Source organism: Ornithodoros turicata, chromosome 3 (assembly GCF_037126465.1).
Source record: "Ornithodoros turicata isolate Travis chromosome 3, ASM3712646v1, whole genome shotgun sequence".
Taxonomy (NCBI): domain Eukaryota; kingdom Metazoa; phylum Arthropoda; class Arachnida; order Ixodida; family Argasidae; genus Ornithodoros; species Ornithodoros turicata.
This window is the reverse complement of record NC_088203.1, coordinates 30,216,624-30,240,335: the sequence shown is the minus strand read 5'-3', so window position 1 is coordinate 30,240,335 and position 23,712 is coordinate 30,216,624. Positions and strand designations below refer to the sequence as shown.

Sequence of the window (23,712 nt, the reverse complement as noted above, 5' to 3'; positions counted from 1 at the left end):
GCCGTCCGCAGGCTTAAGGCTATCCTCCCGGATCGCTCCTCGGGTGTATGCTACGCCCCTCCTTTATGGGCCCTCGCCAAGCACCAGGTATTGACGAGCGTCCCTGGCCTCGGACGAAAGAGGGAGACGCCGTTAGCCGTTGCGCACCAGCTCGTTCTCGAACACCTATCGGCGCAGCATCAACAGCGTCAAGCGATCTATACGTACAGGGTCGGTTACGCTTGATGGGGCCACTGCAGCCATCTACGTCCCCACAGTAAAATCGAGCAAGCTTTCAGACCCTCCCATACTACCTCCTCCACCGAAGCCGAGATCTTCGCAATCCACGCGGCCCTCAGGCACATCACAACATCGCCCCCAGGAACCCTGACGATCCTGTCGGACAGCAAGGCGGCACCACAAACACTCGACTCACACTGCACCAAAACAACCATCGACCTACACACAATAACAATGTCCATAGCCAACACCGCCCTTGCTTCCGGGCATAATATATGTCTACAGTGGATACCGAGCCACATTGACCTCGGTGGGAACGATCGAGATGCTGCGGCCAGGCGTGCACACGAACATCCCGACGCCGCGGTGCACATACCGCTCACTCGGTCGGCCTGCCGCATCCAATTCCGCCGCTGGGCCGCCCAAGAAGCGCGGTGCTTCATTCGCGAATCCGTCTGTTCCAACGAGTTTCTTCGCTCCATCGACCCGGCGGTGGAGTTCTGCCCGCCACGACGTCTTCAACGACCACAAGAGACACTCCTCCACCGGCTGCGCCTCAACTTGGCATATACGCCACCGGTCCAGCGCAGGATGGAGAGGCAGATCTCGGTCCTCTGCGACGTTTGCGAAGTGGTTGCGGACACGTCGCACCTCCTGCTGACCTGCCCCAAGTACACCAACCATTGCGCCACACTTTCCCGCTGCCTCGAGCGTTTCGGGCAGAACCAACTGACGCTGGCCGCATTTCTTGGCAGCCTGGTGCAGCCTGGTGCCCTGTGCCTCAGCACCAACAACGGGCCATCACAAGTGCTTTATTGCACTTTCTGGAGTGCACTGGCCTGGCCTCCAAGCTCTGAGGTGCGCGCTCCAGGAGTCCCACCCTTCTTTTTTTCTTTTTAATGGAATAGCATGCGGACCTTGGTCTGGCAGACCTTATTTCCTTTTAATAAATGTATATTCCTCCCCCTCCTGGTAAATAGAAGGCCTTGAACAGACTAGTGAAACTAAAGAACATTGATACGACACATACCGTCCACCCCTATTGCACTCGACTTTCAGTATATTGTGCTGCTTGGGTGTGAAAACATAATTAGCGAATCGCTATGCTTGGTTCATTTGAAGTGACTGACATCACGTTGCTGATCTTTCGTTTGACACTTTCCTTGATCAGGGAGTTTAGTGGATCAAGTGTGTTCGCGATGAGGGTTTTGAAAACAACATAATCGAATTGCTTGGTTGATATCACGTTACTGATCTCTCATTTGACAGCCTCCTTTGCCGTTTTCGCATAGTGCTTCCGATCCACTAAGACTACGTATTACAGTTTTAGAAGATCAGACAGGTGTTGGCGATGACGGTTCTGAAAACAAGATAAGCCACTTGCTTGGTTCCTTTGAAGTGGCTGACATCACGTTGTTGATCTTTCGTTTGACACCTCCCCTTATCAGGGAGTTTTAGTGGATCGAGGGTGTTCGCAATAAGGGTTTCGAAAACAAAATAAGCAAATCGCTTGGTTCCTTTGAGGTGGCTGACATCAAGTTATTGATCTCTCATTTGACAGCCTCCTTTGCCGTTTTCACATAGTGCTTCCGATCTACTAAGGCTAGGTATTACAGTTTTAGAAGATCAGACAGGAGTTCGCGACGGCGGTTCCGAAAACATGATAAGCCCGTTTCTTGGTTTCTTTGAAGTAACTGACATCACGTTGTTGATCTTTCGTTTGACACCTACCTTTATCAGAGAGTTTTAGTGGATCAAGGGCGTTCGCGATTACGGTTCCGAAAATATCATAAGTAACGGTGGACAGTAACAATAGGTCAATCGCTTAGTTCGTTTGAAGTGGCTGACATTAGGGTAACAAAATAGGGATAGAGTATCGTATTCCTTTTCCGCACCGGAACCGCCGTTCGGTGTCCGCGATTGGGCCGATCGTGTCACATGGTTTCCCCTTCCAAGAACTCACCGCCCATGTTGAGTCACCTGCGTCCAAAGCCGGTTTCCTGAGTTGCGAACTTGCGAGCTGGCTCAACTGCGCATTCTTCTCCACCGGAGAAGGGAGAGATTGCCGTCCCATTGCTAGGCGACGACGGCCTGACTCAAGATGGCGGGCTCGCTCGCCGGCGTGGCTTAGTGTCGCTACTCTGTTCCCTATTTAGTAACTCTAGCTGACATCACGTTGCTGATTTTTCACTTGACAGCTTCCTCTACCGTATCGCTCTCCTGAATGCTTCCGATCCACTAAAGCTCCCTATTGTCTTGCAGGTTCCCAACGGTACTGTAAAACAAAAACTTACACGCAGACACACTCCTACACTTTCCGTAGGAAATTCATGATTACGATGATTCAGCACATTTGTCGTACTGATTTTATTACGCGATAACTCCAAAATGAATGCACATTTCTTTTGCCTTGTATTCACAGCATAACAGATACACAGTCCAGTTTGCATCACAACTTTGTTCTCACACACTATACAACTCTGCCCCAGATGTCGTTTTGCAAGATTACATCTCGCCCGCAAAGCTCATTTACAGTGTGTTTGGGTTCCTATCGTCTGGAACACTACGCTCTATAGAGGACTACAACCATAGCGTCTAGCGAAAAGGAGCGTGAAGGGAGACTTTAAACTTCAGTACATTCCAGAACACAGATATTTTCTCGAAAATGCGCTATAATCTAAAGAAAAGGTGGTAGCTATTCTCCATCATCACTACACTATTGAGCGAGATTATTGTGGGGGAGCTACGCAGGAACAAAAACGGGATTGTGCTTGTGTACGTATAGTGTACGTATGAGACGGAAGTGTCGAACGAGTACCAACGGGGAGAGAGCCGTGTTGAATTACACTGCTCTCGGGGGCTGGTACATTGCAACGGCATCTCGTTCGTTTGTCAGAGACGTTGACGTCTGGTATGGCGATTATAGCGACCTCTCTTTCCGAATCGCGCAGCAGCAATCGCGAGAGGGCGGGTTCAGGTAGGTCGCCCCCAAAGTGATGAGAAACCTTTGAAATAATTGGACATCTCACGCCATCCAGTTATCCTATTTCATTCTTAGAGTTACAAGCTTCAGCGACGAAATAATTTTTCATCTTTTTTATTGGTAGCGTAACTTAGCCAAAGCAGTAATGTAATAAAAGTTAAAAACCGAAAATCACATCCGAACGTCCATGCGTCATGCCCCGTCCATGCCCCTCACGTCATGCAAGTCCATGATCACGTCCATGCCCCTCCGGAGTTTTGGTGCAGTGGGTCTTTCGGTACCAGAGTGCTTCAATTACGAGACAGGGCAATGCAGTGTCTTGTTTTTTCAGTTCGGGGAACAGCCTAGTGTCCTTTAGTCAGACTTGTGCGTATTTGGAGCATTGTATTTAAAATACTGTATTTTAAATACAATTTGCGGTATTTTGGTACTCTACTCAATACTTTTTGTTTTGTGTATTTGTACTCTATTGAAAATACATTTTATGGTATTTTCTACTCAATGCTCTAATTACATATTTTGGATGTCCCTCTCAAACTTTCTGTGTCTCGTCTTTCCATTATCTTGCTTGTTCAGTGGAAATTTCCTGAGTCCCTCGGACTTGACCCGGACATTGGCCCTTCTTGGAAGTCCCCATTTAGAGATCTTGCCCCGCGTGTACTAATCCTTGGCCAGTGAGGGTTCTATTATGTGTGCCCTGACGCGATGACACCGAATTCTGACCTCGCCGAGCAGGGACTTGCTAGAAGTTCGCTTTGTTCTGGGACAGATATACTTAGTGGAATGATGTGGTATCTCTTTGTCGTCTTTTTGGGACTTGTGTTTAGATGACTCCTATCACACTGCGGCGGCAAGCGTATATAGTGCGCGGGGTTTCGGTGATTCATGTCGCATAGCGGCGACTTGCCGCATTGACCAGTGACCGGTGACTTTTTGCGTTCAAGGATAAATAGTATCTTAATTGTATTTCAAATACTTTTTGAAGTATTTTGTACTCTATCTTAATTACTTTAATTTTCATGTATTTATACCCTATCTTAATTACATTCTAACGCTAGTATTTATTATCTTATCTTAAATACATTTTTGAGTATCTTGTACATGTCTGCCTATAGTCGAAATCGCCGGCCAAGGGTACGTCCGGCGTGAGGGTCAGGGGCGGACCTAGAGGGGGGGGGGGGAGGGACGTCGGGTTGTCCTGACCCACTCCTTAGTGTTTAATTAACCTAGATCGTGTATCTGCCATACTGGATGGGCCTCCCTCTTGCACAAAATCCTAGGTCCGCCCCTGGTGAGTGTGTACACTGCGTGGCCTTTGACGCATGGTTTCTTTCAAACAGATGCTCCTCAATCTTGACGTCAGATGGAACAAAACTTTTGTTTTCATAGAATATCGTTTTCCAAGTTACCCAACATTCCGAGTCAAGGGTGAGCGACGACAGGTTGCCTGTGGTCGCCCACCCTAGACTGTGGGCTCGTCCCACCGAAAAGGTGCCGAACTGGTTTTGTGGTAGTTTGCAGAAGTGACGCAAATGGAACAGAGGTTACCTTCAAGATTTGTACAGTTCTTTCCGCGCAAACGGTGGGCTCCCCCTCCCTATCGCTTTTATGAACATGGCAAAAAAAAAAATACAGGAACAACATGAAGGACATATCCCATTTGTACATATGGTTAAGAAAAATGGAATGTGATGTGTGATTTTAAAAAGTGCGCTCGTCATATCAAACTGTATAACCATTAGATACGCATCATAACCCGCACTGTGTGTTACTTACTGTTACAAAGCACACGAATATATATGTAATTGCACTATTGCCCAGGTTACACAGTAATGTGACGGAAGGGATAGAATTCTTAAGGTCCAACCCCACTCCTCAGGTCAGACGCTCGTCGCGCCCCTGTCGCCTCCTTGTTTCATTAATGCATTACCGCGTGAATACGAATATAAGACCGAAACTCGGCTGAGCGACAACCAGGTAATATTAGATGGGGAAAGTGGGTGTGAACCTTCAGTGCGTTACTGCAGAACGGGATATTCAAGAGTAACTCAGCTTCCGCGCAACTAAAGTATCCTCCACACATAGCGGAGGTAGACATAGTTGAAAAGTTACTTCATTGGGGGACATAACAGAGGACATGAAAGCATGAAGCACTAGTACACTTACAACAACAAACATAGGAAATTTACAGGCATGGTATAATGCGTAAGTTTCAACCAGACGCTTCGATGCGACAGCATCGGAGTTGAAGAATTGCGAGTGACGTCAAAACAGAAAACGTCGCGCGTGTGTATGACGTAATTACAGGATTGCACAACACAATGCGGAGCACCTAAGAGCTGAATGAGAAACACGTGAAATGACTAGATGGAATGCACCGAGACGTTCTTCAATGTTCAATATGAAAAGAAATTTCCGCGCTCTCCAGATGTGTACTTTATATGTTCTGAGTAGCAGGAGTTAGCTACACGAGTGAACTAAACCTGGTGTACACTATAACGAAATAATATATTCGACAGATGCTGATCGAAATGTTGAAAAAAATACATAATTTATATTGAGATCGTGCCGACAGGATCGGTCGAAAAACTATCATGTAATTTCTCGGCGTATGCCTATAGCATAATACTGTTTGAAAAGGTGTGAATAGCGATTTGGCACACGTCACGCGGAGGCTACACGCACAACCTGGCGGTCGGTCAAGACTCCCCTGTCGTTTTGTGATCGGTTTACAAGAGCTGGAGGTATTTTATTTGGTCGCGTGCTCGTTTCATCTGATGAATTATAACACTTAGATTGTGCTTCATCGCAATGCTGCTATACTTTGTTTCATTGTAACTGGAATGTCGTAGTGGAATGTCATCTACGCTTCCGGACCTCGTTCCCACAACGGAGAGATTTCTTCCCAAGAATAGTAGTATGACAAAACTCGGTGTGTGACACATATGGCGACACGACTCACGAGTGCGTGGAACGCTCAGGAGAGTGGAATGTTTTGGTGACTAACTTGTGTTTCATAATTGCGGTCAATAAACCTTACTTCCCTCCACTTGATCTGCATGTACATAAACGGAGAAGTTTGTGCTGCACTGCTGGACAAAACAAAGCGTGAGAATGTCAGGACAGCACCAATGCAATACCCATCCTGTTGCAAGCCGTTGGCTTTTGCCTTTCCTCAGGGGGCGATTACGAAAGTACCAGTTCACAACCAAAGGACTGATGCTGGGATATCCTTTCTTGCTGTTGGATTCGTCTTCATATTGAGCACATGCAACAAACCAAAATCAAAACACCGCAAAGTAAGTATCGTTCAGATGTTCGCAGAGGTTGCTCCTCACAAAACGTTTGATCTTCTGCAGACTTGCAAATGCGATAGATGTTTCTTAACAACCTTATGTATTTTGGTGTAGCGTGGCCGTGTGCTAGATGAGTGTAAACAAGAGGATGTGGATGTATAGCTGTTAATAAGATGTATGCTTGACTAATGTTTGCGATACGACGTCAAATAACATAACTCAGCTGTAGGTGCATGCCTCATTGTCGAACTGTAATGTTCTTGAGCGTCCACAACCTGTTTGCACTTGAATAGAAACGTAAGTGTTCCCCAGCGACACCGTAGAAGACGGACCCACACAGAACGGCTTCCGGAAGAGCCTTGAGACTGGCCGAAGCCGCGCCAGTTCAAGAACATTTACAGCTTCCTCCGTTCCAATCGCCACTCTGCCCTGGTCTGCATCGTCGTCGTGCACACCTCACGACCGTGACTTCTTTCATCCAGGTCAACGCGTAGTCCCTGCAGCGTCTTCAGTAGGAGCAACCTTCGGAACTGTACCATCTCCTGGTGAAGCATAATTCTTTCTTCCCTTCGTATTTGTTCTTCAACCCTGGCTTCACGTATCTTCTGTTCCACTACAACTCTTTCGGCTCTCAATCGTTGTACTTTATCACCGAGGCTTTCTTTGTGCATTGCAGAGCATGTATTCGTCTCCGACATGGGCGTCGTCATGCAGCTTCCAGCCGAATCGCAAGCAGAGTCTGTCTGCGGACTCACAAGGACCTTCTGCCCTTTAAGAACCGACGCGACATCACTGTCTTCAGACTGCACGAAATCTTCCGAGTATGCCTCGTCGTCACTGCTGCAACTGTCATCGCTGATGTGCGTGATGCCTTTGCGATAAGTATCGAAGTCTCGTCGATAAACTCTTGCCGATTCTGGGTGTCTCCGGCGCAAGAACCCGTCGCTGGCGCTAGAGGATATCGAAGGCAAAGGCCTCCGGTAGGGCTCTAACGTCGACGTGCGAGGCTTAAGAGACGCCCATGGACTCGGGATGGTTTCGCGCGAGTTTCGAAGCGAGGACATAGAGGTCCAGTTGTGGTAAGAGGAGGCGTCCGAGGCAGCGTCTCCCGGTTCGGAGCCCTCGGAGCCCGTGGACGATCGCGAGCCGGTCCAGCCGCTGTCCGCGGAGGTGCTTCCACAGGGGCTGCGCGGCGACGGGAGCCATGGGTTGGTTTTGATGCGACTTCGCTGTCGAGGGGAGCTCACGTCGGCCGGCGACACCTGGTCAAGGAAGCTTGTCCGGATGTGGGGAGGTGCTTTGCGAGATGAGCTCTCGGGCGTTCGGGGGCTTCGAGTCGCTTCGAAAACGAGCTCGTCGTAGTCGTGGTGCGGGGTTTGTTTCGCTTCATCGCGCGTCGTAGTATTAAGATCCGGGCTGGCAATGACCGTGGTGCTGGCGGGAGGATTTTGGGTCTTTGTTGGCGTCTTCTTTGCCTTCTTCCGAGAGCGGCCTATGTGAACCTCGACCCAGCGGATTAACTTCATCATGCGTCCTGAAAGAAGAAGAAAACAAAGAAATTATTCAGCTTTAAAGGCACACTATCGACGCTGCTTTCTGATAAAGAGTTCAGATTTCTAGAAAGGTGGGTCTAACGAAGAATTCTACATCGCTGGTTAACACTGGGTACACCAAAGCTCATGTGAATATGAGATTCATGAGTGCATTCAGCAATCCCTTGCAAGCTTCTCGAACACATTATCTATCCTGGTGTCATCCGCTTTCTTGAGTCCAGTTCCATTTTCTATGTTTTACAACACGGTTTTTGGCAAGGACTCTCACGTGAAACACAGTTGGCTCGCTTTACTCATGATTTATTTTGCTCTGTCCATGAGGGGTCCCACATTGATGCCATATTCATAGATTTTCGTAAAGCTTTTGACACTGTCCCGCACCATCTTCTTCTTCTCAATTTATCTTCCCTTGAAATCGATCCCAACATCGTAGCTTGGATTCACGACTTCCTGCGTAATAGAAATAAGTTTGTCTGCGTCAATAACACCTGTTCTTCTGTTACATCCGTCACATCAGAGGTTCCCCAAGGGTCCGTCCTTGGCCCACTTCTATTTCTCATCTATATCAATGATCTAGTATCGCCAACTGTAACCATAACCTCACATATAAATCTTTTTGCTGATGACTGCGTCATATACCGTGTAATCTCTTCTCAATCTGATGTCTCAGCCTTACAGAAGGATTTAGACGCTCTGACTTCCTGGTGTCAAACTTGGCTCATGTCACTTAATACTAATAAGTGTAAATATATGTCGATCAGTCGTAATGACAGCCCCACTAATTCCTACTTCCTTGGTAGTAGCAAACTGGATAATGTAAATACTTACAAGTATTTAGGTGCGCATATTAGAAATAACCTCTCATGGGACTTTCATATTACTTCCATAGTAACCAGAGCTAACCAAACACTCGGTTTTATTAACGTAATTATTCAAAAGCCCTTCGGACCTGAAACGCCAGCTCTATATTTCATTAGTCCGCAAAAAAACTTGAATATGCTTCGTCTATATGGGTGGTGGTGGTGGTGATGATGAAAGGGCTCGCCGTTGTCGGCCTCACAGAGGTGGGCAACGTCACGACTGACGCCCTGGGAAATGTGCGTCCTGGGCCGACTTCTAAGGGAACTGTACCGACATATGTCTGAAAGCGTCTGAGGAAAACCCAGGAAAAACCCCAGACCCTCTATATGGGACCCTCACCATGATCATCTGTCCTCCAAATTAGAGGCGCTACAAAATCGCGCCACCCGCTTCATCTTCTCTGACTATTCCCGTTTTTCTAGCGTAACTCTCCTCAAAGAGCGGGCCTCTCTCCCGCTTCTTTCTACTCGCCGTATCATCGCTCGTCTTTCCTTACTTCATAAATTTTACTATCATAACTCTCTGATACTCTCTATTTTCACCCCTTTCATCACGTATCCAATTTCCTAGACCACTCTGAGAAACTATTGGGCAGAAAGAAAAACAGCTTTGCAAGTCTCTAACTATGTAACTAACGCTGCTAGCCAACAGTTTTGTGCTCTATGAATATGTATAAAACAGGCCATCAAGAAGAGTGCATAAAAGTAAAACAACGCACTAAATGTTTTGTTGTAGCGCTCAAGCATCTTTGTTGTCTTGTCGCTGATGATTTAGTGTTTTATGGCACAAACGCCGCTCTGGCCATGATGCAGTTTTTTTCTTGCTTCTATCATTTTTATATCAAGCCCCACATTGGTTCACAGCACAGCACACTGAACATATCTTATTATCCTGTCCACGGTATCAGCACCACCGACTGTATCTACTACATTATGTAGCTCGGCTGGATGGCAGACCCTTCGATGTTGTTAAGGTTGTGGGCCCTTGGTTATCGGACCATCAGCTCCACAACAACAGCTATACACGAATGACGATGAGATGAGGTGTCTCACCGCAACAATTGTGGTACCGTACCTCAGTGTAAGTGGGGTAATATATGAGTGGGATGACGATGAAAAAGATTAGGCATACACACACGCATCAGTTCCACTAGTTCCACGTCATGCAGGCGTTCGTGCGATTTTGCGCAGACTCCAAGTTAATGGACACAGTGTGAATTTCTATGTGAGTGACTGAGTGTCCCTGTCGTTGTAGTTAGCCATTTTGTTTTGTAAGTGATCTGTAGTTGCCGGCTCCCGTAATGAGTGTCTCTTTCTCAATTTTTTTTTCTCTCTCTCTTTCCTGTTCTCTTCTTTTCCGCTATTTCTCTGCTGACGTGGTAATCGTCAAAATTTCCCTGTGACAACAATTAAGGATTGGAATTCCTGAATAGACAGTCAGGGGCGGATTTAAGGGCCTGTCATTGGGGGGGGGGGGGTCTTAAGGAAATTTCGTGCTTTGCGGCGCAGCATCGTCCAGGAGATAGGGTTTTTACATAGGGAACACGACCGTATGGGAAAGGGCGGTCACCCCCCCCCCCCCGCCCGCCCCTTAAATCCGCCCCTGTAGACAGTAGACAACGCTCAGCAGTTCTGAGCCCGCAATTATTCAAATAATGTTCAGCGTTTGAAATATGCATGTTCAAAGAATCGCACGTTCTTTGTTTGTGTGTCATATGTCCAGGTCGCCTTCGTACGTTGTCATCGTGTTTACCTATTTATCCAGCCGTTCTTCAGCTGGCTTGGCTCGCCGAAGTACTATACTGCGGTACCTTCTAAGTAGTGCTTAAAGGGACGGTCTCGTACAGCCGGGGCGATTCCGAAACTTAGCCAAAACCAGTTTCACGAGTACTGTACACATACAACCGTCAAAGTTTCATTCGGAATAACCAAGCCGTTTCGAGGAATTTGTCGAAACGTGCCGTAAGAGCAGACGACGAAAGCTGCGCCTCTCTCATGCATACGTCACGTATGACGTCGGCCTGCGGGTGCGTCGTCGTTGTCATGGTAATTCTAACTTGCAGAAGCACCTTGGTTTGAGTAATCCCCTTTGCTCTCGAAATGGGGACACTCAGGCATATACCTCCGCGAGCGGAGAATGTAGCCCGAGCATTGACTGTGGGGTCTCCCATAATGTGGCGCACAATCGGATACGTGGAAGCTAAGTCACATGTTTTCTTTCCGCGAGCATTTAATGCGGTTTTTAAATAAACACGTTCTCCTTCTCCATGTACGTCGTCAGCGACACTTCATTTCGAAGCGTGATCAGTGTACAACAGGGAGTGTAATGGAAGCGCGCGTAATATATTTTTGGTCGGAGCTGTAATGCGACCGCGCGCGCCGATGGCCAGCGACTTCAGATTTGTGATTGGGGACGGGGTTGTTCTGCGACTTTTAACTTGTTTCTGAGGATTAACATAGTTGTTCTGAACCACCATGCTTGCCACTACTTAGAATGTGCGTTTTTCATCTGAGAACTGAAAGAAAATGTACGAGAGTTGCCGCGGTGCCCAGTAACTTCTGAAAGTCGTCTGCTCACGCCGATGCACTAGCACGCGCAAAAGCAAACGATTTCTGTATCCTATCACGGATTTACCCGCAGGGCGACGTGGCCGTTCTTATTGTTGCCAACACAGATCGCGGCGTGCTCCGCAATCTTTATCAATTTAATTCGGTTATTTAATAACTGTGGCGTGTTTTGTCGGGTAAATTAGCAGTATTCCATATTCAACAAAGGGCAATCCAATGGTACACTTTATGAAAGGGGCAGGGGGTACGAGACCGTCCCTAAAACCCTATTGCGCTCTTGCTGTAACGAACAGGGAAAATGCAGTACGATGTGTAGATGTCATAGGTGGGCATTTTGGTGAAACCTCACTCGCCCTCACCCTCACGGCCCTCACGGGCTCATGCCCTCACTCGCCCTCACCCTCACGGCACTCACAAACGCAAGCCCTGAGGGTCTTACCCTCATAAGGTCTCCTGTGAGTGCACTCATGAGGTTGTGCCCCTCATGAGACCTCCTGTGAGTGCACTCATGAGGTTGTGCCCCTCATGAGACCTCCTGTGAGTGCACTCATGAGGTCTGAGGGCGCCAAGTCTCTGTGAGTGAAGTCACTGGTGAGGCCTGAGGTGTGTGAGGTCAGTATGAGGGCATTCAGAAATGAGGTCAAATGACGCATACCAGACGTGCGCAAATTAAATTATGAAGGCATTGATGATATGGTTCCAGCGACACAACCACCGGCTGTGTACTTTAAAGGGCTGGTGTGCACGTATTTAGCAATTTCGTCTACGTCGCGCTGGGAACACAGCAAAGCGTCCTGAGCTGACTGATTACTTCTAGAGTCACTAAATAAGTCACTTATTTAGTGACTCTAATTACTTCATGATATGGTTCCAGCGACCCAACTACTGGCAGGGTGCACTTTGAAGGGCTGGTGTGCCCGTTTTTAGCTATTTCGTCTACGTCGCACTGGGAACACAGCAAAGCCTCCTGAGCTGACTGATTACTTGGCGATATGGTTCCAGCGACCCATCTAGAGGCAGGGTGCACTTTAAAGGGCTGGTGTGCACGTTTTTACAAATTTAGTCTATGTCGCGCTGGGAACACAGCAAAGCGTCCTGAGCTGACTGATTTCTTGGTGATATGGTTCCAGTGACCGAATTACAACCGGCAGGGTGCACTTTAAAGGGCTGGTGTGCACGTTTTTATAAATTTAGTCTATGTCGCGCTGGGAACACAGCAAAGCGTCCTGAGCTGACTGATTACTTGGTGATATGGTTCCAGTGACCGAACTACCGGCAGGGTGCACTTTGAAGGGCTGGTGTGCCCATTTTTAGCAATTTCGTCTACGTCGCACTGGGAACACAGCAAAGCGTCCTGAGCTGACTGATTACTTGGCGATATGGTTCCAGCGACCCATCTACAGGCAGGGTGCACTTTAAAGGGCTGGTGTGCACGTTTTTATAAATTTAGTCTATGTCGCGCTGGGAACACAGCAAAGCGTCCTGAGCTGACTGATTGCTTGGCGATATGGTTCCAGGCTTCCAGCGACCCAACTACAGGCAGGGTGCACTTTAAAGGGCTGGTGTGCACGTTTTTACAAATTTAGTCTATGTCGCGCTGGGAACACGTCAAAGCGTCCTGAGCTGACTGATTATTTGCCAATATGGTTCCAGCGACACAACTACCGGCAGGGTGCACTTTAAAGGGCTGGTGTGCCCGTTTTTAGCAATTTCGCGTACATCGCGCTGGTAACAGAACAAAGTCTACAGAGCTGACTGATTACTTCGTGATATGGTTCCAGCGACCCGACGACCGGCAGTGTGCACTTTGAAGGCGCTGGTGTGCCCGTTTTTAGCAATTTTGTCTACTTCGCGCTGAGAACACAGCAAAGCCTACTGAGCTGACTGATTACTTCGTGATATGGTTCCAGCGACCCAACTACCGAGAGCGTGCACTTTAAAGGACTGGTGTGCCGGTTTTTAGCAATTTCGTCTATGTCGCGCTGGGAACACAACAAAGCCCAGGACTATTGGCTGTGTTCCCAGAGCGACGTAGACGAAATTGCTAAAAACGTGCACATCAGCCCTTTAAAGTGCACCCTGCCGGTAGTTGGGCCGCTGGAACCATATCACGAAGTAGTCAGTCAGCTCAGGAGGCTTTGCTGTGTTCCCATCGCGACATAGACGAAATTGGTAAAAACATGCACACCAGCCCTTTAAAGTGCACCCTGCCTGTAGTTGGGTCTCTGGAACCATACCATGAAGTAATCACTCAGCTCAGGAGGCTTTGTTGTGTTCCCAGCGCGACGTATATGAAATTGCTAAAAACGTGCACACGAGCCCTTTAAAGTGCACCATGCCTGGAGTTGGGTCGCTGGAACCATATCGCCAAGTCATCAGGCAACTCAGGACACGTGGCTGTGTTCCCAGCTCGACGTGGACGAAATTGCTAAAAACGTGCACACCAGCCCTTTAAAGTGCACACTGCGTGTAGGTGGGTCGATGGAACCATATCACCAAGTAATCAGTCAGCTCAGGACAATTGGCTGTGTTCCCAGCGCGGCATAGACGAAATTGCTAAAAACGGGCACACCAGCCCTTTAAAGTGCACACTGCGTGTAGTGGTCGCTGGAACCACGTCACCAAGTAATCAGTCAGCCAAGACGCTTTGCTCTGTTTCCAGCACGACATATACGAAACTGCTAAAAACGGGCAGACCAGCCCTTTAAAGTGCACACTGTGTGTACGTGGGTCGATGGAACCATATCACCAACTAATCCGTCAGCTCAGGACGCTTGGCTGTGTTTCCAGCGCGACGTAGACGAAATTCCTAAAAGCGGGCACATCAGCCCTTTAAAGTGCACCCTGCCGGTAGCTGGATCGCTGGAACCATATCACTAGTGCCTTCATAATTTGCCCACGTCTCGTAAGTGTCATTTAACCTCATTTCTGAATGCACTCACACTGACCTCACACCCCTCAGGCCTCACCAGTGACTTCACTCACACAAACCTGGCGCCCCTCAGACCTCATGAGTGCACTCACAGGAAGTCTCATGAGGGGCAAAACCTCATGAGTGCACTCACAAGAGACTTCGTGAGGGTAAGACCTCATGAGTGCACTCACGGGAGACCTCATGAGGGTAAGAACCTCATGAGTGCACTCACGGATGGCCTGCTTGGCCTGCTTGATGGCGGGCTTGCCCTCACTCACCTCCACTTATAAGGCGTGAGGTGAGGGTGAGGGGCACTCATGAGGGCCCTCATGAGTGAGTTCGCCCAGCTATGGTAGATGTACCTACATTTGGAGCACACAAAGGCACGCTTTACACGAAAAACAAAATGAAAGAGAGAGAGGGGGGGCATAAGTAAACAAGGGGAGCATTGACGACGCAGAAACAGGGAAGAAACAGAGAACGAGCAAAGAGCAAAGTAAACTGAAATCGGTTTGGAAGCTGCAAGATTCATTCCCATTTTGTTGCTCGTTAGTTTCATAATTGGGGTTTACGTCGCGAGACAACTGAGATCATGAGCGACGCCACAGCGGTCGGTCTGTGGATTGCATTTGCCCACCTGAGGGTTCTTTAACGTGCGATGTTTTTTGCTCGTTTGTCACCCGATATTTTCCACTTTATCGAGAGCTTCAAAGAGAGCGTATAAAGCGCTTTTACTGTTCCTCTTCAAACCTGCCATGGTGTAAACAACGCTCTGGAAGGCTAACGCCCAGTCGACGATTATCAATGCAAAATTCTTAAAATGTACTCCATCTAAGTTGCTTGTTCTTGTTCGACGTCCTTTTGGATCTCAGTACTAAGATTCACAGATACAGGCCGTGTCACCACCAATCCCTGTCACTGACTGCACATCAACAAATAATTAACCCACCTGTTCTGCAACGGACGTTCTGCCCTTTTTCCATGCCTTTAGTATCGACCTTCTAAGGCGAACGCAGAAGAAGTTTACGTGTGTACGCATCAATCCGAAGGCTGCGACACGTTCGTTGAAATGCCAAAATACACATTAGATGCAAAACGCACCGCGGCTGCAGTCGCAACGAATCTTGAACAGACAACACAAGACGACCTTGGCGCACGCGACGACATAGAGCCATCTGTAGAGTCGAGCCACATCTCAGACTGCGTCCTGTCCACCACCGGAAGTTTCAATTCCACATAAAAGCGGAGAACTTCTCCGTAAGAACTCGACGCCTGCACAAGGCGGAAGCAAGACACATCCGTTTCGCGACGGAGATTGTTTTCAAGTGAAATGTCTATCTTTCTGCACGAAGGTCCGCTGTTGCCGTGTGCTGCGTGTACACGTGATACTGCTCGCGTGATACGCGGTTACAAAAGAAAGTTGAGAACCCGTCAGACCCACGAATCCGAGTGAGTCGATCGGTTGCCATCTGCGGTGCCGCATTTGCCTGAAAGAACAAAGAGTTTGCGGATCGCCTTCGGTCTTCGTTTCGTTCTCTTTTGTCTTATATCTTCTTTCCGCACCGTGAGAACGGAACAGCACTCAAGGTCAACGGACATCCAGAATCATATCGTTCTGCGTTCCGAATATTCAGAAAAGGAGACGTAGCCTTTTCTATGCGTGACAATACGAGGCTTTTCCCAGCGCCACGAAGGCAGTGAGCGTCGCGTTGTGACGCACGTTGTGCGTCGCGTTTTGCGCCTGCATCGGCTGCAACAACAATTTACGTTTTGCGTACCCGCACCGCTCGCACACCCCTTCGATGCTGGTCCACTATAGGAATGTCTCGCACTTCGAACCAGGGATCGGAACCGGTATTTTTTTTCGGTCCGGTTCGGGTTCGGGTTCAGGCATATTGGTTCGGTTCGGGTTTAGCTCCGCTGAACCGAAATTATCAGCTTGAACCGGTTCAGGTATATCGGTTCGGTTCGGGTTCGGCTCAGGGAGAACCCCCCCCCCCACCCCCGCACATACACAGACAAAAAAAAAAAAAAAAATCTGTCAGCGGTCGGGGCATTTACAGGGATTGGAACAGTTACTTTTTCCGGCCTCGGTTTAACCGGTCCACGGGCAGTAATATTGCTACGCAAGCAAGCTTACGCTCACCGTACACGATTGTAAGAGAAAGGTGTGAGATAACCGTTCAGGTGAGCAAAAAAAAAAAGGTCGGTCAGTAGTACAATTAATTCACCTCTGAACCGATTTCTGAACCGGTAACCGTATCAATTTTTTTCGGTTCAGTTCCGGTTCGGCTCAGGACAAGCAAAAACATCGTTCGGGTTCGGTTCGGTTCGGGTTCGTCAGAAAATAACGTTTTTCCCGGTTTTCGGTTCGGGTTCAGTTTCGGTTCCGATCCCTGCTTCGAACACGCCTAGTATTACAACAAACGGCACGCGTCTGAGCAGTATCACTAAATGTCAGCAGATACAGTTCTTCCGCGTCACTTTTCTCTGTGACGGCACCGATCTAATCATCAATGCAGGTAATGCGATGAATAATCGTGGGGCGAGTTCAAGTCAGTGGCGGATCCACGCGGGGGGAAGTGGGCGGTTGGGCGATCGCCCCCAAAACGTCAGTTTATACATTGGATTTCCCTCTCTCTCTCTCCTCCTCCACTACGCGCTCCGACAGCGAAACCACCTCCTCCACCAAAAAAAAAAAAAGAAAAAAGAAAGAAAACGAGGATCTGGATCCGCCCTGGTTAAAGTGTGAGCAGATTCACGGCTGCTCTTTTTCGTAACGTGATACCGTACGGATGCGTTGATCGCTCCTCCATGTGCTGGCCCATGGCAAGGTTTTCATCTTTAGCTTTCATTTTTGTCGTCTCGAGTAAGTTGTTTGTAAGTGGGAGAGCATGACTATATAAGTAGAGCAAACAGTATTTCTATAACTGACCCCCACCAATACGCATCTTTTACATTTGGAACAGGTTCATTTGGGTTCGCTTCGGAGGTCCAGGTTCACGTCCTTTCTGCGTCCAGGGGCCTTATATCACGGAGCAGAGTGCGAGACAGACGGGATCAGAGTTGTATAGAGAATAGTAAGCACCCTCCGTTCACGGCTTCATATTGCTGTCCGAAACTCAGATAGACAGCTCGTTGAGTCGGAGGCCCATGTAAACTTTTAGTAAACGACCCCAAAACGTTGTGGGATGAAGAGAAAGACAAAAGCTTCGAAGGCGAAACAAAAGGGCGAGAGGTAGGGACCGCGATGTCAGAGCGCCTGGAACACGAGCAGAACAAGGACAAGCAAGCTGCGTATTTTTGGTGGCAGACGGCGAGCTTGGGTGGACCTTGGTGTCTTTGAAGGCAATCGACTTTTCTGTTCGTATTATACCCGGATGTGATATGCCCTCCTTCCTGCGGGGGCTTTGGCAAAGGGTTCGAGACCACATGGTGGAAAGTTTCCCACAACATGAAAGAGAGCCTCTTTCGGCATCCGTCTCATGAGGTGAAGATGGTGTCGAGGTGGGACCACTCTTTCGGGAACCTCTTGAATATCGCGCGGAAGCTTCATGGTCGGACGATGGTTTGCTGCACATTCGTGAAATGAACGTGGAACGCAAAGAACGAGGTAACTATACGCAGATCGGAACAGAAGCAGACGGCACCAAAACACGTTACCGATTCTACTATTTCCATCGCACGTATAGGCGACAACGTCGAGACAACGGCACGAAGTCAGAGTTGTACTTCGGAGCGGCGTCCGTATGCACTAAAACGCATCGGAAGGAGCTCTGTACGCGGCGTTTACAACACACAGAGAAAGAGAAAAATAACCGGCGTAAAGAACTGTTTTCCCGTACTTCAGCTTATCCCTATTTTTCACCTGTCAAAGGCTTTTTAAGTGCAGGACATCAGGAGATCAGGACATCTTATAGTATGCAGCCTTTCGCTCTTGAACGTAGGAAAGGTGGAGAGAAAGGTTCTCGTACCATGAAGAACTCCCGAAGAACGGCGACGGTATTATGAAACAGCACGATAATTCAAGACGGAGTTAGAAATAAGCAAACGTAAGTTCTACTCTGAAGACCTCCCTTCCTTACTCACATCAAATACAAGGAAGTTCTGGCGAATCATCTCTCCGACTTCGTCAAATAACGACCTCGCAATTTCCGGAAGCAATGGTATGCCCCTGGACCACTATGGTAGCGCTTGTGCTTTCAGCGATTACTTTTCCACGGACTTTACACATGAGGACCCGAGTTCGATACCATCCTTACCGTTTTCTAACATAGCAGAAATGTCTATGGTCTCGATATCCGTCAGTGGCATAATTAAGATTATAGATAATATGAAACTGTCATCATCAGCTGGCATAGACAATATCAACAGCAAAGTTTTGAAAATATAAAGGAGCCCGTTTCAGTCCTACTGGCGCAAATCTTTACACAGTCCTTTAGTGTTGGGCATGTACCTGCTGACTGGAGAGTGAGAAAAATTCTCCCAATTCCAGGTCCACGCCACTTGGTCGAAAGCTATCGCCCAATATCATTAACGTCTGTGCCCTCTGAAATACTGGAGCACATAATATTTTCCAATGTTATGTCTTTCCTTGAATCCAAGAATATGCTGTCCCCCCATCAACACTGATTCAGGAAAGTATTCTCGTGTGAGACCCAACTTGCAGAGTTTACTAACGACATACATGCAGCAATGAATGCTGACATTCAAACCGATGTCATTTTTCTAGACTTCTCCAAAGCGTTTGATCGTGTACCCGATTCTCAGTTACTGTACAAATTGTCTTGCTACGGGATTCATCCTGCACTAATTAACTGGATTCCCCTCTTTCTTACTTCTCGTGTCCAGTTCTGCTCAGTTAACGATTCTTCATCTCCGCTAACGAACGTAACTTCTGGTGTACCAGAGGGTACAGTTCTTGGTCCCCTTCTCTTCCTACTTTACATCAACGATCTCCCTCTATCATCCCTCTCAACCATGCGCCTTTTCGCGGACGATTGCGTCGTCTACAGAACAGTGTCGGATTTGCAATATCAAGTTGAGCTGCAACGGGACCTTTGTAACATAGGAAGGTGGTGCTCCCTATGGCAGATGCAACTCAATAGCTCCAAGAGTAAAATAATTCAGTTCTCCAGGAAGCGTGAAGTCCTGGCCTACAACTATAGTACCGGTGACGAAACTCTCAGCCACAGTGAATCATACAAAGATCTTGGTGTCACAATTACAAAAGATCTGCACTGGGCCACCCACGTGAATTCAATAACAGCGGATGCCAACCGAGCCTTAGGCTACATCAAACGGAATCTGCGCCTCTCATGACCAGAGTTCAGGGACACCTCCTTTGATGCAGGTACTGCCTGATAGCAGAAGAACATGTAGGAAAGCCGACTTGAAAGAAAAGTATGAGGTGAGGAAGAAGGAAGATGGAAAGAGGCGTGGGCAGACAAGAAAGGGAACATCAGATATCGCGCGCGGCAGATATCAGCAGCAATTGCCTAACGCAGAATGAAAACGTGATAATCAGTTCTGATAACTTTTGCCAATCCTTTCTTTGCTGTACTGCTGCTCATAATTCTGGGCTACTACTCGTAGCGTGTGGAACGGGATGACCGGCACGCGTAAGGCTGGTCAATATTGTTCTCTCTGTGGGAAATGGGGATGCCGTCGACGATGAGAAATGTGCGTCCTGGGCGACTTCTAAGGGAACTGTGCCGATGTATGTGTGACAGCGTCGGAGGAAAATCTCAGAAATTACCCTACATTATGATGAAAAAAAAAAAAAAAACTCCATAGGCTACTAAGGCGAATTCAGTAACTGCACTTCACTTTGTGACTTGTACCTTGTTACTCCGTTACCACTGTATCATACACTTCAGTTTGTTCTCGGCCTTATCATGAGGACCTTTCAATGCTTAATTCCAAATTTTGCGTGTTACAGTCTCTTCCCGACACCATCAAGAAGGCTTGTCGGCTACCAACGCCTTACCCTAAAAAATGAAAATAAACAAACAAGCAAGCGGAAGAGTGCTTATTTTCAGAACATCTATATAGGTGGCAGCAGAGTCACGTTCGAAACAAAAAGTGATTGGTAAACCAACAGCTCCTAGATAGCGTCGGGCTGCGCGCTTACGTCACCTATGGTCATGGAGGCTTTTCCTATACTTTGCGATATGCTTCGAGCTTTCTTCCCGTTCGCTCTTTCATTTACGTCATAGCAGCATCCTGCATCCACATTAGTAACAGCGGGCCTTCCTGTGTGACGTAGAGTGCGGGCCTTCTCCTTATCTTGGAGGTGCTGGGTAAGCTCTCCTCAAATAAGTACGAGAAACCGAAAAAAGGAAGAAAAGTGCAATCGCAAACTGTGGTGATAAGATGGTAGGGAGCAACGGACGTCATATCAAAGTTTCCTTTCACCGCACCAAGAGTAGAGTCGCGCAAACGTCCGCGATGTTCCCCGCAGATAATTGCCATTCTTCTGGAATTTTTGTGGGCGTCCTATTCGCTTTATTGTGGAATGGGGTGAACATGGTAGAAACTTTTAGCAAACCGCTCATAACGTGGCTTGCCTGAACGTGGCTTGCCAGTGGATAAGACTCAGTGTCTTACATAACTGCAAATTGGCACCGACAAGCATGATAACCTTACAAACGGTCTGCTAAAACTCCTTTTATGCGCTTGCTATTGATAACCTGAAATAAGAGACTTCAACTAGCAAGCAACGACAGTTATCGCAGTCCCATATGAAGACACTTTATAATATGCGAGAAGCGGTAAGGAAAAACGCGGATTCAAGTACAAGTTTTCTCACCCGTCGAAAGCACTGTAATGCTTAATTAGGGTTCTTCGTTTTCGGGTTAAACCCGATTTTTCACGATAGTTCCCCCCGAACAAGTTTTCCAGAATTCGGGTAAAACATGATATCTATCCGAAATCCTTGGGGTCCTTCAACTTGTCGTTCTAGGTAAATCGTCCAAAAAGTGGATCATAATATCAAGCAGAGAGAGCTATTTGTGACGGTTCCGGGACATTTGATCGAACGTCGTTTGGTCGAAAGCCGTTTGATCGAACGCGGGACATTTGGTCGAAAGTCATTTGATTGAACGCCGTTTGGTCGAAACGACAGCGGTCGTTTGATCGATTTTTTTTTATTGGTTGACTTGCAGCGTTGATGGAACAAAAAACAACAAGAAAAAAACAAAATAAAGCTTCAGTCCTAAATGCTATTATCCTAAGGAATATTTAACTCTGTGTAATCCGCTTGCCCATAAACACATTCCTCATCCTAAGCCACTTTTTCGCATCCAGAAAGCGGTCCAAGGGCCTGGGTTGTTGGGAAGTTATTATCAGTGTGTGCAATATAATTAGTTGAACATGCACTGTTGTGTTGTCAGATGTTCTTAAAACCGAACGGTAATTGGTGATAAACAAAAAGTATACTGCCAAAATTTTCTCAAATACGTTAGTACAAACGAATTCATCGAACAGCGACATCTTAATAATTAATATGACAAGAGATAACGCTTCAAAATGCGTGTTCCACCCGCGGGCGCATAATGTACCAACCATGCTCTCAAAATTATATCTAACTCAAGAAGTGAGGTCAAAAGCGGTTACTAAATCTAAATAAGCAGAGGAAAGTTCAACTGACGCGTAAAGGTACCCTCCCTGCTACACACCGCTGCAACGCGGAGAAGCCACTTTGACTGTTTCCGAATTTTTGCATTTGGGCAAAGTGCCTTGCCTTTGCCTTGCTAGGGAACCGCAGACGATTGCGTGACTCTGAAACTTCTTCTAGAGGTACCCTGCAAAGCATATCCACGGGAATATTACAGTTACGGGAATATTACACGGGAATATTAAGCGATGAAATCGTTTCCTGCGTGAAAATCCCCATACCTCCCATGTAGTATTCACGGTCCGAATTGTGGGATGGGGGGGGGGGGGGCAAATGTATTTCATATATAGCGATATTTTTCGTTTGTATAAGCTTAGAATAGATGTCTGAACGTGTATCATCGGGAATATTACGATACCTTGGATAGAACAGCTGCTACAGCATTTTTCTATTGCCTTGGCGGCAAGTTTCACTCAATGGTCGCGAGAGGGAGCAAGGCGTCGCTGTCCACGAAAGCTGGGAATTCCTCCTCACGTTCGCCTCCGGGCTTACGAAACTTTCGTAAAACCCAAGGTTGAATATGCTTCCGCCATTTGGAGCCCACATCAGCATAACCTAATATCTTCCATTGAAGCCATCCAGAACAGGGCTGTGCGCTTCATTTCCTCCTCATATTCACGGTCCACCAGTGTATCCTCATTGAAAGCTAGTTTCAACATGCCATTTCTCAGCAGTAGACGTAGAATTGCTCAGCTGTGCTCAGCTGTAATACACAAGATTTACCATCATCCCACACATTCTCACGGGTTGTTTCTTAACCCAGACTACGTTTCTAACCGCGTCGACCACTCTAAAAAAATAAAACAAGTTTCTTGCCGCAAATAGTTTTCTTCATTCTTTTGTTCCATCTGCAATATCGGATTGGAATAGTCTTCCACAGCGCATTGTAGACATTGTTAATCCGAGTGCTTTCCGGGATGAACTATGTACATATTTTCAGTGAATATCTTTTTGGAAAGTTCGTCTTTTGAGTCTCTCTTTTCCCCCTTGCTTTCTAACATGTTATATAACAGTATGTGTAAACATTGTATAATTTTAAGTTTGTGCTATAATTGTAGCTCGCGGGTGTTGTTGTAGATTGGTTTTGTACCACTTACTGTACTCGCCACTTTTTTGTCCACCCCTCGTGTAATGCCCCTGGGCCCTTGAGGTACAAGAATAAATAAATAAATAAACGGTTATTTTTCTTTGCGTAAAAAAAATAGGCATTCGAGGATTTCCCCCAATTCGTTTCCGCAGTCGAAAACACATAAAGCTTTGAAGTCGGTAAGAGACAGCCATGCACCTTGCAGTCCATAGCGCCTTAGTAGAAGTACAACACGAGCACCTCCCCAAATTTGACAGCTGTGCACCTGATCCATAAAGAATAAGGTTCTCCGGCACTTTCAGCTTAAGTTTTTACTACCGGTGTTGGAAACCACGCAGAGCACTGTTCATGGGTGTTTCTACTTGTACCGACCCAATAAACGCCATGAGGAACGCCAACCATAACTACGTTCATTAGCAGCAAATGAGGTTAGATGCGTTTAGCGATGCAACGGTGATAAGCTTATTGCGGTGCCGATGACGATGAAAATGACGCTCCCCAGGTGAAAAGGCCATGCCATCGGCAACAGGCAAGATCGTTAATCACCCCTCTAG

The 23,712-nt window shown here is 47.3% G+C and overlaps 1 protein-coding gene across 3 annotated transcripts in view; it reads right to left on the bottom strand.

Annotated features, from left to right (window-relative positions):
• Positions 1–3,300: 3,300 nt before the first annotated feature.
• Positions 3,301–23,712, bottom strand: part of LOC135388363 (uncharacterized) — a 117,813-nt gene continuing 97,401 nt past the window's right edge. For 2 of the 3 annotated variants that reach the window (XM_064617881.1, XM_064617882.1), the window contains one exon: positions 3,301–8,032. In XM_064617881.1, the coding sequence (XP_064473951.1) occupies positions 6,894–8,027 (1,134 nt within the window). In that variant the 5' untranslated portion in view covers positions 8,028–8,032 and the 3' untranslated portion in view covers positions 3,301–6,893. Of the gene's footprint in view, positions 8,033–15,342; positions 15,570–23,712 lie in introns of those variants that run through there. The other variant, XM_064617880.1, reaches the window with a different exon arrangement.